The sequence below is a fragment of the Vicia villosa genome, linkage group LG7 (genome assembly GCF_029867415.1).
Source record: "Vicia villosa cultivar HV-30 ecotype Madison, WI linkage group LG7, Vvil1.0, whole genome shotgun sequence".
In the NCBI taxonomy this organism is placed as follows: domain Eukaryota; kingdom Viridiplantae; phylum Streptophyta; class Magnoliopsida; order Fabales; family Fabaceae; genus Vicia; species Vicia villosa.
This window is the reverse complement of record NC_081186.1, coordinates 106,411,216-106,432,981: the sequence shown is the minus strand read 5'-3', so window position 1 is coordinate 106,432,981 and position 21,766 is coordinate 106,411,216. Positions and strand designations below refer to the sequence as shown.

At 33.8% G+C, this 21,766-nt stretch overlaps 1 protein-coding gene and 1 pseudogene across 1 annotated transcript; one reads left to right on the top strand and one right to left on the bottom strand.

Moving 5' to 3' along the window:
* The first annotated feature begins 8,881 nt into the window (after window positions 1–8,881).
* Window positions 8,882–9,595, top strand: LOC131618193 (auxin-binding protein ABP19b-like). The gene has a single exon (XM_058889457.1). It carries the CDS (start codon window positions 8,883–8,885, stop codon window positions 9,516–9,518), a length of 636 nt encoding a protein of 211 aa, XP_058745440.1. The 5' UTR covers window position 8,882; the 3' UTR covers window positions 9,519–9,595.
* A 6,974-nt stretch (window positions 9,596–16,569) lies between these two features.
* On the bottom strand, window positions 16,570–17,418 carry LOC131618191 (auxin-binding protein ABP20-like; annotated as a pseudogene).
* Between the last annotated feature and the right edge of the window lie 4,348 nt (window positions 17,419–21,766).

Sequence of the window (21,766 nt, the reverse complement as noted above, 5' to 3'; positions counted from 1 at the left end):
ATTGAAATATAATAGAAACAGTCTCGTTTGATCGAATAGTCGAATTAAGCGGTATAATTAGTTGTCCGGAATTTAATGAAAATTTACGTGGTAGCTATGTCTAATTAGTAGATTAACATGGTGGTGTTATTTTGTTGAAAAATGTGATATTTACAAACCAACCGAAATAGTATGAATTTAAATATCTTCTATAGTAAATATTGGTTTTGGAATAGAAAATGAATTAGTAAATTGGAACTATAATTATCAATTGGTTGATTTACTTAATAGTTTAATTAATTTCAATAAGTTTAATTGATTGGATAAAATTTAGAATTAGATGAATTATTCGGTTTTGTCGGTAAAGTACGGTATCTTGAGAATTTAACTGTAATTGTATTCTTGGCTAAATACTAATGAATTGATACTTGGTTCGGAAGTATATTTTTATATTTTATTGGCAATATGAATTAACATGAGACAGCATGATTTACTAGTGTTAATTGTATTTTGTGAACCGTAGTTGAATATTGTTTCTATTATGTGGTTTGGTATCAATGTGTTGTGAATGTTGTGTACAATGTGATATATAATTCACAGAGATGAATTATTGTTGGTATGCGGTAAGTTAAGATTGATGAGATAATCTTAATTGCGTAGTTGGTTGGTAATTGTACATTCATTCATGGCGTAGTCGGCTTTATTGTGGAAGCGGTGAAACTGTGGGTTCACATGGTAATAGACAGTGATCCTTGAATGGAAATAGACGTAGAATACGTTGATCCTTAATTGGAAACATACGTGGTGGCTTTGATCTTGTCCGGCTCGGAAGCTGGCTTGGATTCTAGATATTGAATCGGAAAGCGGTAAAATGTTGGGTTCACATTGTGGTACCACATGCATAGCGTCACATATCTTGCATTGAGTCACATTAGAATTATGCGATAATTGAGTATGTGAAGTTGATGTAGTTGTGATATGTGTATGAACTTGATAATCGAAATGAGTGATGTTTGAATACATATTTGATTAAATGTGTGAATATGTGTTAATTATGGTTGTGTGCGCAATTGAGAATATAATATTGGAATTGCAATATTATACTCTTTATACTTGTTGTATACTTGATAACATGTGAAATATAGATTGATTATTATTATCTACATGGTTATACATTGTGTGATTAATTACTTGAATTATTGATTTAACCATTGTATTTTATTATACTTTCTTCATAATGATTCGTATTCTCACCCTTCTATTTTAATGTTGCCCTCGTTTGGCGACATGCAGGTTCTGGAGTTTAGTAGCTCGTGCGCGATCTAGCCGGAGTTTTCTTCCGTGTTGTTGGAGATTAGGCAGTGAGTCGATGCTCTGGTCATGTAACACTGGGTAGACTAGTCGTGTTGAACTCATGTTTCTATTTGGTTATGTATTATGTTTATGACTTGAGAACTTGTTATTTGGCTACTTGTTGTTTGAGAGGCTTTCAGGCCAAATATTCTGATTATGATTTATCTTATGTTGAGATGATTATTGAGATATGATCATGGTATGAGACATGAATCATTTTATGAAATACATGAGTATTTTAGTATTTTCCGCTGTGAATGCATATTCTGTGTGAATTGTAATTAAATGTTTAGGTGTTATTTGAAATGATCAGGTGTATCGTATATTGTAGATAAATGTTGTCAGTTTTTAAAAGCTTTTAGTTTTTGAAAACGTCGATGTGACGCCCTTTTGAATTATATGCATGCTTATTCTCTGATTATATGCTTATTTATTTTGGGGAATAAAAGGGGTGTTACATCTACAACAATTCGACTATTCGAAATCAGCAAGAAGGACATTGGTCAAATAAGAGAAAACCCTCATACCAAGGCAACCAAAGAGGTGTTGCTGCAGGTAGAGGAAGAGGTGGTGGTCGAAAGTCCGGCAAGAGTCACATTCAGTGTTTTAAGTGTCAGAAGTATGGTCACTATTTGACAGCTTGTTCAGAAAAGAATGAGAGTCAAGAAAGCGATGCAAAATTTGCAAAACATGAAGAAGAAGAGATGTTGTTGATGGTCACAACAAGAGATGAAGATAAATGCAAGGACCAGTGGTACTTGGATTCAGGATGCTCATCACACAAGTCTTGAAGGAAAGATTGGTTTGTCAACATAAAACCCTCAACGAAGAACATGGTGAAATTTGCAAATGACAATACCCTAGCAGTTGAAGGTATTGGTGATGTTATGATTACGAGGAGAGATGGAAAAAGGTCTGTAATTTTCAATGTGTTGTACATACCGGGTATGAAAAGCAACTTGATCAGCATTGGGCAGTTGGTCGAAAAGAATTACAAAGTGTCGATCAAAGACAAGATGACGAGAGTCGTCGACGTAAGTGGATGTTTAATCCTGAAGGCTCCTATGTCTCATAATAGAACCTTCAAGATCATCTCGATGTGATGGAGCACAAGTGCCTTTTGACTGCAGCTAGCAGAGATGAATGGATGTGGCACTATCGACTAGGACATCTCAACTTCAAAGACATCAGAGATTTAAAAAGAAAGAATATGGTTTCAGGACTGCCAGAAATTGACATTTCAAATGAGGTATGTGAGGAATGTGTGCAGGAGAAGCAACACAAGAATAACTTCAACAAGGTTGCAGGAAGCAAGTCGAAGGCAATCCTTGATGTCATATACTCTGATGTATGTGGACCAATCCAGGTGGATTCAAATGGAGGTAACAAATACTTTGTTACATTCATAGATGATTTTAGTAGAAAACTATGGACTTACTTGATCAAGAAAAAAAGTGAAGTGATCTAGGTATTTGCCAAGTTCAAATCTATGGTCGAAAGACAAAGTGGTCGAAAGCTCAATGTTTTGAGAACTGATGGTGGTGGAGAATATGTGTCGAAAGACTTCGACATGTTATGTGAGAAAGAAGGGATTATGCATGAGGTGGTGCCACCTTACACTCCATAGCAGAATGGAACTGCATAAAGGAAGAATCGAACCATCATGAATATGGTGAGAAGTATGTTGAAAGGCAAGCATTTACCTAAAGAATTTTTGGGAGAAGCAGTGTCGACTGTAACATACATTCTTAACAGATGTCCGACGAAGAAGCTATAAGGAATTACTCCAAAAGAATGTTGGTCTGGTGTGAAGCCTAACTTGAGTCATCTGAAGATATTTGGATCTATAGCACATAGACATGTGCCAGATCAATTAGGAAGAACACTTGATGACAAGTTAAGTCAAATGATCCTTATAGGATATCATTCGAGTGGAGGATATAAGTTGTTCGACCTAGTGAACAAGCAAGTAGTGATCAACAGGGACGTGATCATAGATGAGCTTAAAGAATGGGATTGGACTGAAAATGTCAAGAAGGATTCAGTGATAATCTTTTGTAACGAACCAGCTACTGAAGTCGAAAGAGAAGAAGTTCGACGAGAAGAAGTCAGAGGTAATGCAGGCCTAAGCAGACCTCAGAAGACAAGACACATGCCTACAAGGTTGCAAGAATGTGTGATTTCATCAGATGATGTAGTCAATGATGAAGGTGAGCTGATACATTATGCTTTCTACGCAGATGTCGAACCTGCCAATGCAACTGAGGCATTGAAGGATTCGAAGTGGGTGAAAGATATGAATGAAGAATTGAAGTCCATCGAAGACAACAATACTTGGTCACTTGTCGAATTGACTCAAGGCAAGAAGAAAATTTATGTGAAGTGGGTATACAAAGTGAAGTGTAATCCCAAAGGTGAAGTGACTCGACACAAGGCAAGGCTTGTGGCGAAAGGATTTCTTCATAAGGAAGGAATTGACTTCGATGAGGTTTTTGCACCTATTGCCAGGATCGAAACGATCAGGTTGGTTGTTGGTTTGGAGAACATGAACAGTTAACACATGTGTCAGATGAACGTTAAATGTGCATTCCTGAATGGACCCTTAGACAAAGAAGTCTATGTTGCACAACCAGTTGGGTTTGTGAAACATGGCGAAGAGAGAAAAGTGTACAGGCTGCATAAAGCCCTATATGGATTGAAGCAAGCTCCAAGAGCTTGGAATAAGAAGATCGACAGTTTCTTAAGGGAGAAAGAATTTGTGAACTGCACAACTGAACATGGGGTATATGTAAGAAGAAACAAGAGTGAACTGCTTATACTATGTCTCTATGTCGATGACTTGTTGATAACAGGCAGCTGCAAGAAAAAGATCAAAGACTTCAAAGGAGATCTCAGCAAGGAATTCAAAAAGTCGGATTTGGGCAAAATTTCATACTTCCTTGGCATCAAATTATATAAGAGTAGTGGAGGCTTGATGATGCATCAAAGAAGATATGCAAGTTAAATACTCAAGAGATTTGAGATGGAAGAATGCAATTCGACTTCGACACCTGCAGAGCCGAGACTGCAACTATCGAAGGAATTAGATAAAAAGGATGTCGACCCAACCCAATACAGAAGACTTATTTGGTCATGTGTTTATACTAGGTGGTGCACCAGTTGCTTGGAGTTCGAGAAAGGAACCAATAATGGCACTATCATCGTGCGGAGTAGAGTACATAGCTGCTTCTCTTTGTGCATGTCAAGCAACATGGATGATGAACTTGGTCAAAGAGATAACACGTAAAGATCATGGAGATATTACCATGAAGATCGACAGCATGTCAGCTATCAACCTGGCGAAGAATTCGATAGCACATGGTCGAAGTAAGCACATCAAAATATTCAGAAGATTAAGAGCTATGATGAATATAGATAGCTTAGACACAATGAATTAGGTGGTGTGTTGAAAGTAATTCCTTGTGTCGAAGCAGGTTGCTCGACAGAGACAAGGGAGTGTCGAAAAGATTTGATTTTGTTTAGAAGTGTGGAAACAATTTGTTACACAAAGATTTGTTTTAGATCTAGATAGATTTAATTTAGATTTAAAATAGATAAGATTTAATTTAGTTCCAAAATAGGTATTTTGAGCTTTTATAGTTTTGGGCTTTGGCTTAGGGAGAAAGCTAACCTTAATCTATAAATAGGGAGTAACCCTCATTATTTTGTAATCAAGTCAGTAACTTGTATTCACAAAAGTTTCAGTTGCAAGTGAATAACATAATTTTCACAGATTGTGGGCTGAAAGAAACTCTACAGAAAATACTTTCTTCTTCTCTTTTAATTTCCGCAAACTCTAATCCTACTTTTGTTCTTATTTTCTTTATTGTCATCTTTAACAATAAAGAATTACTCAAAGGTTTGAGAGTCTAATTCTAACTGAGTTTGAATCAAGTAGAGAACGTTAAAGTTGAAGTCATAAAAAATTAAAGATAATGAGTAACTAAAAAATAAAATTATAATTTAATAAATTAGAAATTCAAAAATACATTTTTAAAATTTTCAAAAATAAATAATAAAATAAAGTTTATAAGAATCTATATATAATAAAGAGTTTATATTAAAAGATTTTATAACTTATAATAAATGAACAATGAAAAAACACTAAAACTTATACAAATAATAATAATTAATAATAATATCAATAATAAATACTGTCCTCTGATTGGTATATGCCGCGGTACCGCTTGCGTCACCGACCATCCTTTCCACGATGGCTACCGCCTCTGGACCGTCCTGTGCGATGATATCTCAGTCCAATGCATTCCACCCAAACATTTCTATCCGCTGGCATATCGGTAAGAGATCAGTGGCATGATCATCCTCAGTCTGCTGGTTCTCCAAGATCTTTTCATATGCTTGCCTAGGAGAACTAGGAGCGTCAGGTGTCATCAGAGGATCTGACACCCGATAGAACCATGTCACGTACCCCTCTACACAATGCCACTCCTGGGTGGCATGCGTACGCCGATACTCCTCTAGGACCAAATGATGCGCCCAATCCTCAAATATAGCAGTGAGCTCCATTCGGATAACTGTGCCGGGAGTAGCCTCAAACGGTGACCTTTGTATCATCTGCAGACGTCCAAACTTCCCGATGCACCACTCCGGAAGATACCTCGCCATGGTGCTGGCCCCACATGCCAACCATCCAGAATATAACGCGAGGCGGTCAAATGGGACAACAGTAATATAGTCAGTTAATGGCGCCCATCGAATGTCATCGTGAGCTGTGCGGTCGAGGTACCCCCGATATGGTCCCACTGCGTTGTTCCCCCTTTGGAGAACGTATTGGGCGGCCCTGGGCATTGCGTCATCGTACGCAGGATCAATGGCAAAGTCGTGGATGCGGGGGAAGTATGAGATGATTCAGCCTTGAAACAAAAATACGATAATAAATTAAAAATAAATACAAACCATAAATAAACGTGAAATAATTAAAAAGAAACGTACCGTCAAGAGTGTACAAGATCCATTCAACTGCCTAGTCCTCCAGTTGGAGGCTTCATTTAGCTTCTAGTATAGGTATACCAGAATAGATGACACCTAGTTCCACTGGTTAATGAAACTCAGGTCGATAAAGTATCGAAGATATGTCATGTCAATGTAGGTTGCACTCTTGTCCACAAAGAGCGCAGTGCGTACCAAGAACATGAACCAACACCTCAGAGTGCATGCATGGTGATACTCTGTAAAAAGCTCGTCACCCTCCGGCTCAGACGCTGCATCCGCCACCATGTGGTTCTCATACAGCTCCTTCATGCTGGAGAACCGGATATGGGCCCCATTCGTCTTCTAACACTCAAAATCAACCATGTTTGGGTCCATACCCAGATAGTCGACCATTCACTCAATAGCCTCGACCCTCTGTATCCGGGAATGGTGCAGCAGCCTCCCTTTGATCGGCAGGTGGAGCAGACACTGAACATCGTGCAAGGTGATCGTCATCTCCCCAACAGGAAAGTGGAAAGAAGACGTCTCTTTGTGCCATCACTCCACGAAAGCCCCCTGCATGTTGTGGCTGATAGTGATATACCCGGTCATGCACAATCCGCCGAGCCCGGAACCAGATACCACATCTTTAAACCACTGGTCATCTGGTTTAAACAGATCAAAAATCTTCCGCGTGTGGTTCACGGATTTTATCGTCGGCCTATCCTGTTACCACAAAAACAAAAAACAAAAAAGATTGTTAGTTAAAAAACGGTTCAACTATAAAGTGTAATTAAAAAACCTAAATAAAAAACTGTTAAATTATAAAGTGTAATTAAAAAAAATACATGTCCCTCCCAGACACACCGAGCGACGTGGTCGTGGTAGTAAATAAGCAAGGAAGTGTCCCTAGGCCTTCCTGGGTAGCCCTGCTCCTCCTCCTCCCCGCGCGGAGGGTCAACATCAGGTATCACCTACTGGTCATCCTCCCGTACCTCCTGATGGGAAGAAGACACCCGAGCTAGCCGACTCCTCGATCCAGATGAGGAACCAGGCTTATCCATCTGGACGGATACTCGTACTCTACCCCGTCCCTGTGTCGATGCTAGCTGTAACGCCCGCTCGCATCTAGCCGACGCTGTCTGGGTCTCTTTGCCTTGTCTATGTCGTGCGGGGTTGCATGTCATTTTCCTTAAAAAATAGAAATCCATAAGAATGCGAAAAAATCAGGAAAATAAATACAAACCATAAGCAAGCCGTTTAAGGAAATCAAATCTACCAAGTACATTTTACAGCTCCTGCAAACTAATTTTTCATATTATTTATGATTTTATTTGGTATCCTCCTCAATTGAATTAGATCAAATGTAACATGAATGAGACCTCCATTGTTATGCTTGATACAACTGTTTATAGTGGTATTTTTAGATACTTTTAATCAGAGTATTTAGGCAGCTTTGCCATGAATCTTGGTCCAGACAATGCTTCTTTTGAAAAATTACACAAGCTATGTTAGCTATTGAGATTGCAAAAATGATAAAAACCGATCCCATTTATGGCGTGAGTCCGATTTCAATTTAGTGATAATGGCTTTTAGTAAACCTTCAATTGTTCCTGGAAAAATAATAAATACATGTTACTTTGCATCTGATCTAGGTCCATGACAATTATGGCCATTTATATTTTTAGGGTAGAAAATCACTATGTTGATAGGCTTGCCAACATTAGGTTGAAAATTTAAAACTTTACTTAATGGGATTTTGTCTATAAGAATGTTAATTTAGTATGAAGTTTTGCAGAAATTTTATTGGAGCTCTATTCTAAGGGGGTTTTGTTTTGGTCCCCCTTGACTTCACTTGCATCTTTGTATCTGATTTTTTTTCTTTCTAATATACTTCTAGGGTGGTATTTTGCCCCATTGTTTAAGTAAAACAAAAAAAGTTAGGCTGCTTTAAAGAATGTTGGACCAGAATAACATTATATATTTTATTTTAAATTACCTATATATTTTAATTTAGAACACAAATATGTTCCTGGTCTTTCTGTTTGTATTTGATTTAAATTATTTGCTTAATCTTTTTTTTGTTTATGTAATGATTTTTAATATTTAGAATTTGAAAACATTATTATAATAAAACTAGAAACAATTTGATTATATGGTTTTTTGGATTTTAATGTTTAAATTTTAATATAAAAAGGTGCAAGCAGAAAGAAAATAGACTATTTGAGTAATCTACAAAAATCATCGTACTTGTTTTTTTTTTTAACAAAACTTGTTAAAAAACAAACATGCAAATAAAGCATAGAGAAATTCATTTAAAATGATAGTTGTGACATATTTCTATTGGATATCACAATTTACACTCTCCATATTTTTTTATTAAACTTAATTTTAAAAACTAAAAAGATGTTTTAGAATCTATAATTGCAGTTTAATACGGTTGCGGTAGCCGACACTATAATGCAACCACCTCAAATGATATGGTCCACAATTTGAAATTATCATCCACCTTGTAAGAATATTAACACTATAAATAACAAACCGATATCATTCTCTTATCCCACGTCCAATTATCAAAAATGAAGACGATTCTCATTATTCTTCTCTTTCTTGCTCTTTTCTCATATACCTCCAATGCTAATTCTTTTACTAATGATTTTTGTGTTGCAAACTTAGGACTTCCAAAAACGCCTTCAGGTTATCCATGCAAGTCAGAAACCATTGTAACAGCGAATGACTTTGTATCCTCAGGTTTTGTAGCAGGCAGCATAAAAAGCCCTTTTAATATTGGATTTACACCTGTAAATGTGAAAAATTTACCAGGTCTCAATGGGCTTGGCATCTCTGTAGCAAGAATAGATTATGCTATAAATGGATCTGTACCAATGCACATTCATCCCGACGCAACCGAATTAGCAATTATTGTTGAAGGTGTCGTTGATGTTGGATTTATCACACCAACAAATGTTTATCAGAAAACTCTTAAAGCTGGTGATGTTTTCGTTTTTCCAATTGGATTATTGCATTTTTCAGTTAACTCTGGTCCTGGAAAAGCTATTGTATTTTCTGCTTTTAGTAGTGACAATCCTAGCTTGCAAATACTCGATGTCTTAATATTTGGTAACAGATTAGCAAACGAAACAATTGAAAAGACTACACTCCTTGAAAAAGCACAAATTATGAAGCTTAAGGCTCAATTTGGTGGTAGTGGCTAGGATTGTTAGTTTATGATTCATCCTCTTAGTTGGTTTTAAATTAAGTTAATCATGTAAGCAATAAATGTTATGTGTGTTTTTTTATCAATTTTAATTTCAATAAAATAAGAGGATGATATGGTTCTTAATTTCTCATATATTTTCAATGTATTTTTTTACTAACAATCTGTTATATAATTTAGATTATTGTGGTAACAATAGAGACATGCATAAAATCTAATAAATATTTTAAAAAGTTGAGTATAATTGTATAATATTCCCCAATCGATCAACAACTTCATAGTAGATATTTGGCTTAATTAGTTGTGAAATCCTTTAACTTACTTTCATATTTCACTACATTAGTTGTTAAATCTTTAGAAAAAATTCACCCTTTTCAGAAAAAAAAAATTCCTGCATTATTAGCAATACATGAATTAAATTATGAAGCTTCATATCATCAAATTATTTTAAAAAATCAACTTTAATTATAATTATCTAAAAATCCACATTTATTTGCAACCTGGTTTATCAAATTAAAGAGAACGCATTTTTGCTCCGGTGAAGAGGAAAAGGAAAAATGGAAAAAAGAGAAACAGAAGCTGATGTGGTGGATAAAATATTTAATAAATTATAAATAGTAAAATATTATTAAAATAATTTCAAGTCATCCAAATTAGTGCCACGTCCTCTTTACTTAATCCGATTTTTTACAAAATTTAACTGAAAGGACCAATGTGACTAACAGAATTTGATTTAAGAGACTTAAAACGAACGTTTATTAAATAAAAAACGTAAATAAAATCTGAAATTAAGATAAGAGACTAAAAGATGCATTAAGCCTAGATATTTTTACACAAATTAAAGAGAACCTTTTTAAATAGTTAAAAGTGAATAATAATTTATCAGATTAACTTTGTTAATTATTGATGGTTTCAATTTTTCAAATGTAATAAAAAATACCAATTTCTAATTTCCAATTTTATTGTTGACGAATTCTTCCTGGTCTTAGCTTAGGTTTAGTGTGGATTGATTAAGAGGATGTTTATATTTGGAGAGTGGATCCTTTAGATGGGTTCTCCGTGAGATCAATTTATGATATCCTTGTTTCTTTGATCGGGCGATCGGAGGATAGGTTAGAGTTCATGGTTTTAGGACTTGCTATGGTCTATAACAGCCGGGCTCCCTCTAAAGTTGTTGTCTACTCTCCACAATTGCCTCAAAATAGGCTTCTGACTAAACTAATTAAATCTTCTGAGGCACTAGATAATGATGAGGAGTAGTGAGGTGGGGTTTCTTGTATGTGGTGGATATTGGGTGTTTGATGATGACCTCTTTGTATCTTGTGAGTTTACTTTGGCCCCTTAGCCACAATCAATTTGCAAGTTGTTTTATTTGTGCTAGTGTTTTTTTGAGGGGTTATGTCTTTAAGCCTTGTGTCGATCTGGAATTTATTGGCTGATCTATTTGGAATAAAATTATAATTAAGCAAGATCATTTGTCGATTAATCACTGAATGTTGATGATTATTAGCTTGACGTGGATATGGGTTAATGCTTAAGTTCTGGGTTTTTAAGTTTCCTTGTTAAATTAGGAGCGGGACCCACTCTTTGAATTGGTATCTAAGGTGTGTTGGGTGGATAAATATATTCGAATTTTTAAAATATCATTTAAATTTTTATTTATAAATACTATATACCATGAATTATCTCAAAAAGTATTATATACTAATAGAATAACTAAGATCATAAAGGAACAAAGATAAATAGATTTGGAATAAAATCTGGAAATCTCAATCCACACAGAGAAGGATAAATAACATTTTTTCCACCATAGAAAACCTATCTAAGAAAGGGGTAAGATGTGATCTTATTTTTCCTAGATGTAAAAGTCCTCTCCCAACCAAGGTAAGAAGTCTTTTTTGTAGTAGTGAAAAATTGAGAATAAAAAAATAAGAGAAAAGATCAGATCCTCCATCCAGAATCAAAATGGATGATCAAAATCCTACTAAATAATTCAATAAAGACAAATAATTAAATGATAAAAGCATATAACCCCCTCGCATAAAAAGGAGAGAAAGCTATAAAAAAGTTATGGAGGAAACAATGAAAAATGACTTAACTCTTGTTTCTCCTCATCTATGGTCTACCCATCCTAATTAGTCTTTGTTGATGCAATTCGTCTAGTAGGAGGCGATGATGCTCCTTGAGTAACTTTCTTTTTATTCTTGTAAAAAATAAACACACAAGAAAAAAATTAAAACACATAATTTTATGGGTTACCTCCCACGCATCGCTTCTTTAGGGTCTTTAACTTGACAATTTGAGTTATGTTTGGCATTCCACTTGGAGTAGTAAGCTCTTGCCAATACTTGTCTAGTTAAGCTTCTTGAATATAGAGCAATGCTTCAACTTCATAGATGTATGTATGTTCCACTTTACCATAGATCATAATGATGAAGGGAATATACTCTCCAAGTAGTCCTTGGAGAATGACATCAACTTGATCCCTCTTAGAGATTGGATCACCAATGGTAGGCAGTGAATCTATAATAGCTCTAATACGAAGTACATACTCTCAGATAAACCTTCTATCTTTCTTGATTGTCTTCACTTAGAATCTTATTTGATGAACTCTTGCCTTTATTTGCAAGTGAAATTCTTATACACTTTATCTCACACCTCATATGAGGGCTTACACGAAAGAAAATTTGGTAAGAATTTAGATATTGTAGAAAGAAACTCGTGAATAGGGCCTAATCTTGAATAGTCCAAGGCTCATATTCTTCAGAGATGATATATCCTAACCTGTCATTATTGGTTTTGAACATGGACGAAATTTGTGGATTTACCACAACCTTGTGAAGCTTGTGTGACAAAATCACACCTTCGGTGCAAACGTGCTACCGAAGCTTGAGTGCACCATTATAGATGTTAATGCATGCAAATATTTGATTACTTGTTGCGTGTCTTGCAGCGTACTGTCTTGATTTTCCATTGATGTTTCTCAGAAGCTTGATTCTGAAATTGATTCACCAGAACAAACAAATTATGTGTATTTCCTACCAAAGATGCAGAAATTTAGCACTAGATCAAGGATGAAGATGAAGAAATGCGAGCGAAAGAAGGTTCATTCTTAGGCGAATGATACCATAATAGGACAAACATCGATTCATTGAGAGAGTTTGCACAAGATCTTCTTGTGTAATTGATAATCATTGCTTGATGCAATGTGAGGAGCTTGTTATATATAGTCATCATGCAAGCATTGATAGTTAGTTACACAATACAAGGGTTAGTTAGTTATTCTAATTACATCCCAAACTACTAGGAATATCACTCGAATAAATTGAAATTGAATCTTATACAAGCAGTTTAGACTCATTTACTTGAAAAAAATTTAAATAACCAGGTTTAAAAAAAATTACAAAAAAAATCATGTTTTTGGGGTATTTACCAAAATGTCTAGGTTTAGAAACCCAGATAATTGAATGCGCCAACTGAAATGGCGCATAAGTGTTATTTAGGGGTACATGCGCCATTTGAAATGGCTAACCCTAATTTTTCATTTGATTGCGCCAAATGAAATGGCGCATTAGGGTATTTTTTTTCCCCAAATAGCCAAACCATTTGGCGCCTAAAGCCAACCCCCTTCTTTTTTATTTTTTTTAGTTTTTATAATTAAATTTATAAACACCTATTTTGACATCCGTTATTCGAAATCGAAACAACGGGGCTATATATAAAAACCGGAAATAACAAATTTCATTAATTTTAGGGAAATGATACATCGACAACAATTGATTAAAGAAAACATAACAAAATACATAACAAAATGCCTACCCCTTCGTGCTTCTTGCTGGGTCTGTATAGCTGGGCCTGAAAGTGGGTTGTTCCACTGGTCGCTGTCTATGAATTCGTCCACGCCACCATAATTTTCCAGAAACCGACTGTCGTAAAGTCGGTTACCCAAGCCCTCAAAAGTGTTAAATGGTGGTGGGGGTGGGTTGGGGCACGACTTCCAGCCTGTAGCACCCAGCAGCACTAGAACTACCTTGATAAAAGCCAAATTGGTTCGACGGTGTTGCATAGCCAAAAGGGTTGCCACGGTGAGATGATTCAACATGTGGACCATCGTCGGGACTTAGATGGAGGCTTGACAAACCGGACTCAATGTTTTGTCCGAACAACCTTGTAGACCCTGTGTAACCTGCAAAGCCAAGTGGTTGTGAATGGGTCTAGTATTAGCTAGCGGAATGGTGTTGGTCTTCAGCTTCTTGGAAAGGTTGAGATTGTGATTGGAACAAATTTTGTTGCCGGTAGTTGCGGTTAGAACGGGACGGAGTATCAAATAGATTTTGTTGTTGGTTGGTGTATTGATTTTGTTCTTGTTCTCGTTGTTGTTGTTGTTGTTGCTGTAGTTGTCGTAGTTGTTGTCGTTGTTATAGTTGTTGTTGTCGTTGTTGTTGTCGTTGTCGTTGTTGTTGTTATTATTGTTGTTGTTGTTCCTCTTCAGGTTGTTGTTGGGGTAGGATGTAGTTGTGAGCACGGGGGTCTATTAAGTAGAACGGATCTGCAATAAATAAATTAGGGGTGGTAACCGTACGGTACCAACTCATGTATTCTGCGGACGATTTCATCTCACGATCACTCACGGGGAAGTCGAGGACATATTGGAGACGGTCCTTCCACATCTGGCGCCATTCGGGTGCGTAATCCTTCAAGTTTTGATGATTCCACTGATGGTTGACTCGTCTGAGGTGCCACACTCCCAAGTCAATTGGAGGATCGGATATACCTTGATGCATTCCGAACTGTAGTTTCACCCGGTCACTATGATGCATTTCGATGATGTTGTACCGGATCAGGCAAGTTCTTGCAGTCCAAATAGCTGCATCTGCACCTCTAGGCTCATGGTCGCAATCGAGATACGGTCTCCATTTAAACTACATGCATAAGAGTTATACATTATTTCGGTCATTTATAAAAATACACTTATAAAAGAGCAAAAGATTAGAGATAATACATCCTCGGGTCCTAAGTGATCAATAAGCTGGCGATACATTGTGATATTTGACCGCAGATTTTTTGTGAAGTCCATTTTTTTCACGCAAAATCTAAAACGCAAATTAAATGTGTTAGTTAGAGTAAATCATAATCCACTTATGTTGCATTAAAAATTTGAATTAAAAAGTTACCTCATTGCATACGGAAAGGTCCAATTGGTTCTGTTAATCGGGGCCATTATAGGCATCCTCCGCCACCCCCGCACTTGCACCAACAGAGCGCATCCATAGAATGTGCAAGAATCGTATTTTGCGTTCTTGCACAGGGATTGGTACAACGCAGCCAGCACTGCAGACCCCTAACTATATCGACTCACTCTAGTAAAATCCATTAACAAACGTAGATACATAAAATTAACGGTGTTACCTGTACTATCTGGAAACAAAACATTTCCAAATAGCAAGATCAGGTAACATCTGGTTTTCTGAAGTATTGTTTTTTGGGAAGAATCATCATCCAACCGAAATGTTGAATAATAGTCCTTTAACCTCTTAAGGTTAACACCTTGTCCCCTAGCACCAACTTGTCCCTCTATCAAGTCTATACCCAATGCCTGATGGCAAAGGGAATTTGCTTGCATAACACAACCATTAATTGCCTTACCGTCTTCTGGAAGGCCTAGCAACATGTGAACATCCTCCAGGGTTATGGTGCACTCCCCTGTCGAAGATGGAAAGTGTGGGTGTCCGGCCTCCAGCGTTCAAACACGGCCAGAACAAATTTGTGACAGACCTAGATCAGCGTGCGTCTGTCTAGTCTCGTCATGTTGGAATATTGGGGCAGACCTAGATCAGCGTGCGTCTCATCATCTTGAGACAATGCAAAGATGTAAGCATGTTGGTAAACATTGTGCAATAGAGCGTTATCCTATATAAGACAACCAATACTTCTAAACATTACAACACAAACAAACAATATTGCCTATTATCACCTAATATTACAACACCCATCACTAACCCGAAACAATGACTTCATCTCCCCAATACTTGATAAATGCCCATCTAAACGGTGAAATACCGCAATCGACAACGCAAATATTATTTAGGGTTACTAAGAATTTTACGAACTCGGTTTATCAGTCGTTTTTACTAAAATATAAGACCGGAATCAAAAACTTTGCGCGAAAATACCCGAAACGATTCTTTTTTTTTTAAAAATAATACCCCAACACATAGGAGCCAAATGAAATGGCGCCTATGTGTGGGATGTTGCACTCATGCACCAATTGAATTGGCTTGAAATTTTTTGCCCTAAAAATTAGGTGTTTGCGCCAATCCATTTGGCTTGAAACACATGAATGCGCCATTTCATTTGGCGCATACACCTTTCCGGTCTCCCAAACCTAGACATTTTGGTAAATACCGTGAAAACATGGTTTTTTTTAATTTTTTTTATTAAACCTAGTTATTTAAATTTTTTTCCATTTACTTTATATAATGATTAATTTTTAATATGAATATATTTTATAAAAAATTAAACAAAATACAACCAAAAACAAAAGTTAATATAATTGCAATGACTAAAAATAAATAATTTATTGACAGAAATTAAATAAACTAATGATATGTTCGATTGACTAAATGAAATACTTCTATAATATAATTGTAATATTTTTATTAAAAAAATTATTTCTTTTATTTCATAATAACTGTAATATTTTTATAAAAAAAATATTATTTCAAGAAGATTATCACATTTAATTTTCAATGTAATGTTAATTGTAATTTCTTAGTTGTATTCTCTACATAATATATTATATGTGTCGCTTTCAATTAATTATTCCTCTAATTTGTATTTATGATAATAGAAAAACATTAAAAATAACAAGATTAATTTTATAAAGTTATTACTTTCTTTCATTTATTTATAATATTTCTTTAACTTGTATGAAATATATCAAAATTATATAACAAATTGTTGCTAAAAAACAACATAAAAAACATTGTGTTTGTATAAGATATTAAGAACCATACATCCTCTTACATATTAAAATGAAAATTGACATAAAAACTAGAAACACATAATTTTTATTTCATACCTCTAATTAAAATGAAAATTGACATAAAAACTAAACACACATAAATTTTATTTCATACATAATTAACTTAAATTAAAACAAACATAAAATTAGATTCATAAGCTAGCAATTCTAGCCACTGCCACCAAGCTGAGCCTTAAGCTTCATAATTTGTGAAGCATCAAGGAGAGTAGTCTTTTGAATTATTGGAGTTGGTAAGTTATTTTTAAATAATAAACCAAAAAGTAATTGAATACTAGGATTTGAGCTACCAAAAACAGCATAAACAATAGCTTTTTTGGGACTAATATTAACTTGATAATGAAACAGTCCTGTTGGAAAAACAAAAACATCACCAACTTTAAGATATTTCTCATAAACTTTTGTGGGTGTTATAAATCCAGCTTTGATTTCACCTTGAGCAACAATTATTAATTCAGATGCATCAGGATGAATATGCATTGGAACCGTTCCATTTATATCGAAATCGATTCTTAACGCCGAGATATCGAGTCCATTGAGACCTGGTAAATCCTTGACAAATGCAGTGGTGAGTCCAGAATTGAAAATGTTTTTTGTGTTTGCAGCTACAAGACTAGAGGATGCAAAATCATTTGCTGTTACATTTGTTTCGGACTTTGCATGGATAACCTGAAGGGGTTTTTGGAAACATAAAGTCGGCTACACAGAAATCATTGGTGGATACAGCATGGGAGGTATATGAGAGAAGATAAAAAAGAAAAAGAAAAATGTGAATGATCTTCATCTAGAAAAATTGGATGTGTAATAATAGAAGAAAGAGGTTGTTTGCTATTTATAGAGTTAATTTTGTTACAAAGTGGACATGGAAGATGGAAGATATATAGAGTCTATTTACTTCACAAAAGGGTAAGTATCATATAGGGGACCAACGAGGTGGTGACCCCCCTAAAACCTCTTGCCACCCGGACTGTATTACTCTTACTGATAGGAATGTGAACTTGTCTCCGTTAACAGGAATCTCTGTAGGGATTCTCCGTTTGTGCCCTAAAGAAGAGGAATTTTCTCCCGCGAGAACGGGTATGGAGAACAAAGTCTTTCCGAAGGCACATCGGAAACGTGGGTGACGTACATATCTTTTGTCCCGTGGAGTCTCCGCTCCGCCTAAAATAGCATAATATCCTTAATTTATATATCATTCTAAATTATTTTGTAAGTTTATTTGTCATTTCATATAATTAATCATTTACACAAATTTAAAAATATATATGTATTGTTAGTAAAAGAGTGAAATTAAATAATTATTTTAATTTTTTTTAGTTTTGAAATTTTGGTGGCCATGACACTCAATATTATAAATTAAATATTGTTAAAACAATATATTTATCAAAAGGGAATAATTTCTAAATTTTTTGTGATTAGTTTTTGAAGCTTTTACTATTAATTTGGTTTAAAATAATAAATAAATAAAAAATCATGTTTATAGATCTCCGCATGAACCTTGAGGATCCGTCGGGACTGGGAAGGAGGACAATATCCCCCGTAGTGGGAATCCGAAGCGGGGATCAGGAATAGATTCAAGGGCGGGGATTGTGATGGGAATGTATCCCCCGTCTCATTGACATCCCTAATTACCCTCAATAATTAAAGCACGCACATTTAGGCAATTTTGCATCCAAATTAACATTGATATAAAATGGCAATTATTCATCTCATCCTTACTATATGGGATGCACCCTTAAAATTCTAAGAATACCTTTAAATGAATTCGGAGATGTATCTCCGATCGCATTCTTCATAAAACAAGCAGTAAATTGGTTTGGATATGAATCTCCAAATTCACTCAGACCATGGGTGAGTTCAGAGATTCATATCCGAAAACACTCTTAAACTCATTTCTTACGTATTTTCATTAAAATTGACGCACTTCTCAGGGACTCTATGTCGATTAACCAATATTGGAGTCATAAGAATTGTATCATCGCGTTCTGACCCTTGCAGTCAAGTGTTTCCGATTTTACGTGAGCTAATATAAAAATACTCGGTTTTCGGGAAAATTAACTCTGAATCGAAATTTTATTGTGTCATTTCATCAGATAAATATTAGGGATCAAAGTGACAAAAAAACAGAACGCCATCCTAAAAATCCTAAATTCCTTATTTTTCTATTTTATTTGATTTTTTTCATTTTCATATTTTCAAATAAATTTGTAGACACTTAATTTGATTTTATTTAAGTTTTAGTTGTATTTTTCAGATTTTTATAATTTTATTTTAACCGTTTTTCTATTTTCAAACTGTTTTCCTCAATAAGAAAATTGTTGGCATTTACATATTTGTTGCATTGCGGATGCATGGCTACTAGGTGTGCATATCCTTATATATCAAATACTACGTCAAAAAAAAGCACAACAAGAAACTTTTCTTATATGCATATTCGAACATACTTTTTTTTAATAAGAATATAAGGTTTATTCGAAGATGCATATCCGAACATACCCTTTTTCATAAAAATAAGATTTATTCAGATATGCATCTCGAATTTAAGTATTTTGTAGAAAAAAATGTGTGTTCGAATATGCATCTTAAAAAATAGAGGACATTTTGAGAATTTCGCCCAGGATCTGGGAGAATGTATAAGGGTGAGATGAAAAATTATCTATAAAATTACGCCAGACAATTATAGCCACACGCAGGCTCCGGCCCATTCAATTCACAGGTCCTATTTGAATTTTAAAAAATGGACTTAATATAAGTATTTACGTCGCTGTTTGGATCGATTTTGAAATAAAAACACATCTGATCCATAAATAAAATTACTTGCAGTTTAATTTAATTTTGAATAATTAATTATAAAATCAAATTCAATATAATTTTATATAATTTAAATTAAATTTTGAATTTTATTTAGAACAATTTAGATTTGAACAACCCTAACTCTCCTATATATTACACATTACTATTAGTTTGGATTTATAGTTATTATTTGCACTTTAGTTAGAAAACTTATACTTTTTAAATTATATATTAGTGTAGTATAATTATAAATATTAAATTTTAAATTAATATTTTTGAAATAAAAAATGTACAATTAATTTTAAAAAAGGCTTAAATATTTTGGTGGAGGTCCCCATATCTCTATTTCTTGTTAGAATTGGTCCCTGCCGTGGCGATCATGTTTTTCTATTTCTTAATGACATTTGACTCAAATCCTTAAAGCCTTTCCACCAAGTCACTTGTGCTATTTAATTTATGTTTGCAATTCATTTGTATATATTACATAATGCTATATTTTTTTTGAAATAAATTTTGTTTTGTTTTGAGTTTTGGTATTAATTATTGTTTTATTCTAATAAATAATAATATACAGTAATAAATAACTGCAAATATTTTACATATTTATTGTATTGGAAAAAAGTTAAATAATAATGTTAAATAATAATAGTAAGTTTTACAATATTTTGTTAAACAATTATTTTTCAATAATAATTAAAATATTTTGTGTTGGGAAAAAATGTGTGCGTTTTATTTAAAATATTAATATCTCAACTATTAATATTTCAATGAATAAATTAATGAAAAGTTATAAATATAAGGGACTTTAATGAACTAAATATTTAATAAACTAAATAGAAGATGAAATCGTAGCTGATGAAATAATTTTCATTGAGGCAATGTATTATTAACTATTAACTCTGAACTAACTAAATTAGATTTAGAATTTGTGATTAAAAGCGATTGATAACCCTAGTATAAAACCACTAATAAATTATGGGTTTTCTTCCTTCTGTGATTGTAACCACGTACAAAATCGTAATGGAGTTTTATGGGACAATTATGGTGCTGATTGGATTGAGATCGGTGTAGTTTGTGACAAAAGTCAGAGGTTGTGGGACAGGAGTTAGCAACAATCTGGATAGAGAAAAACCATGAATAGATGAGAGCCATGGTGGTGGCATGTGGTGTTGCCGGAAAAATGGCTCAATTGTTATGTCACGTTTTGTTTTATAAAATTACTTAGCTATAAGAGAAGGTAGGGTAAGGGATTGTGTATGAAAAGATACACGCGTTCACAATATATTTTCAACTCATCTCAACCTTTAAAAAAAATCAGATGGTTTAGAAAAGTGGTCCACCAATGTACCATATAGTTGATGGTTCATTCTAGATGTTACTTTATAAATAAAATTTTTTGAAAGGCTAGCTAGGCCGCTTTTAAAAAAATTGGACCTGTATGATATTAGGATTATCTTTTAAATTACATAAAATAATATAGTTTTGAAGAATTTTTTTTTTAATCACAACTATCATACTATGCTTGTTCGTTTTAACTTTAAAAAAAATATATTTTTTTATATTTTTAAAAGTGAATTTTATAAAATCATTTTTTAAAATATTATAAATTTTTTTTAAATTGGTTTTTCTAAATTAGAAGACTAATTTTAACATCCTATAATATAAAAATAGTTGAAAGACTAATTTTCCTAAATTGGAAGACTAATTTTGACATTCTAAATTTTTTTTCTATTGATTTTTCTAAATTAGGAGACTAATTTTGACATCCAATAATATAAACATACATTATTGAATATCAAAATACAGTTGAAATTGCAATTTTTTCAAAAATTTATATTTTAAAAATAATTTTTATGAAAAGTTATTTGAAGTAACTTCAAAATTAAATAATTTTTTAAAATTTTGATGTCTATTTTTTTAATCAAATGAAAAAATATCTAAACTAACTTTATAAGAATAATTGCTCAAATTAAATTTTTATTTGAAATTTTTATAAAATTTTTTTTAAATATTCTTACACAAAAATATGTTATACTATAAGAGTCATTTAAAAAAAATCCAAAATAAACGAACCTATAATGAGAATACAAAATTCCAACAAGGTTTTTCAAGCACAAGATCTACTAAACTAATCACCACAACCAAACACCAAATAATAAAAGAGCAATAGAAAAAAATCAACACTAGAAAAATAACCGTAGGCTAGAAAATAAAAGAAAGAAAGAAGAAGAAAAAACATTATTTGAATAGTTTTCTTAAATTTTTTTCTTCTATTAATTATTTTATATTATATTTTGTTTTGTACCGGTCAAATACCCAAATAATAAAAGTCCATCTATTACTCTTGAGCAAGGTCCAATAACAATTCGACTTAGGTGTACATATATCCTTACTTACGCAGAACTTAAGGT

What these genes read in the sequence shown, in the direction of transcription:
- LOC131618193 (XM_058889457.1), top strand. Translation starts at nt 8,883, where the DNA reads ATGAAGACGATTCTCATTATTCTTCTCTTTCTTGCTCTTTTCTCATAT.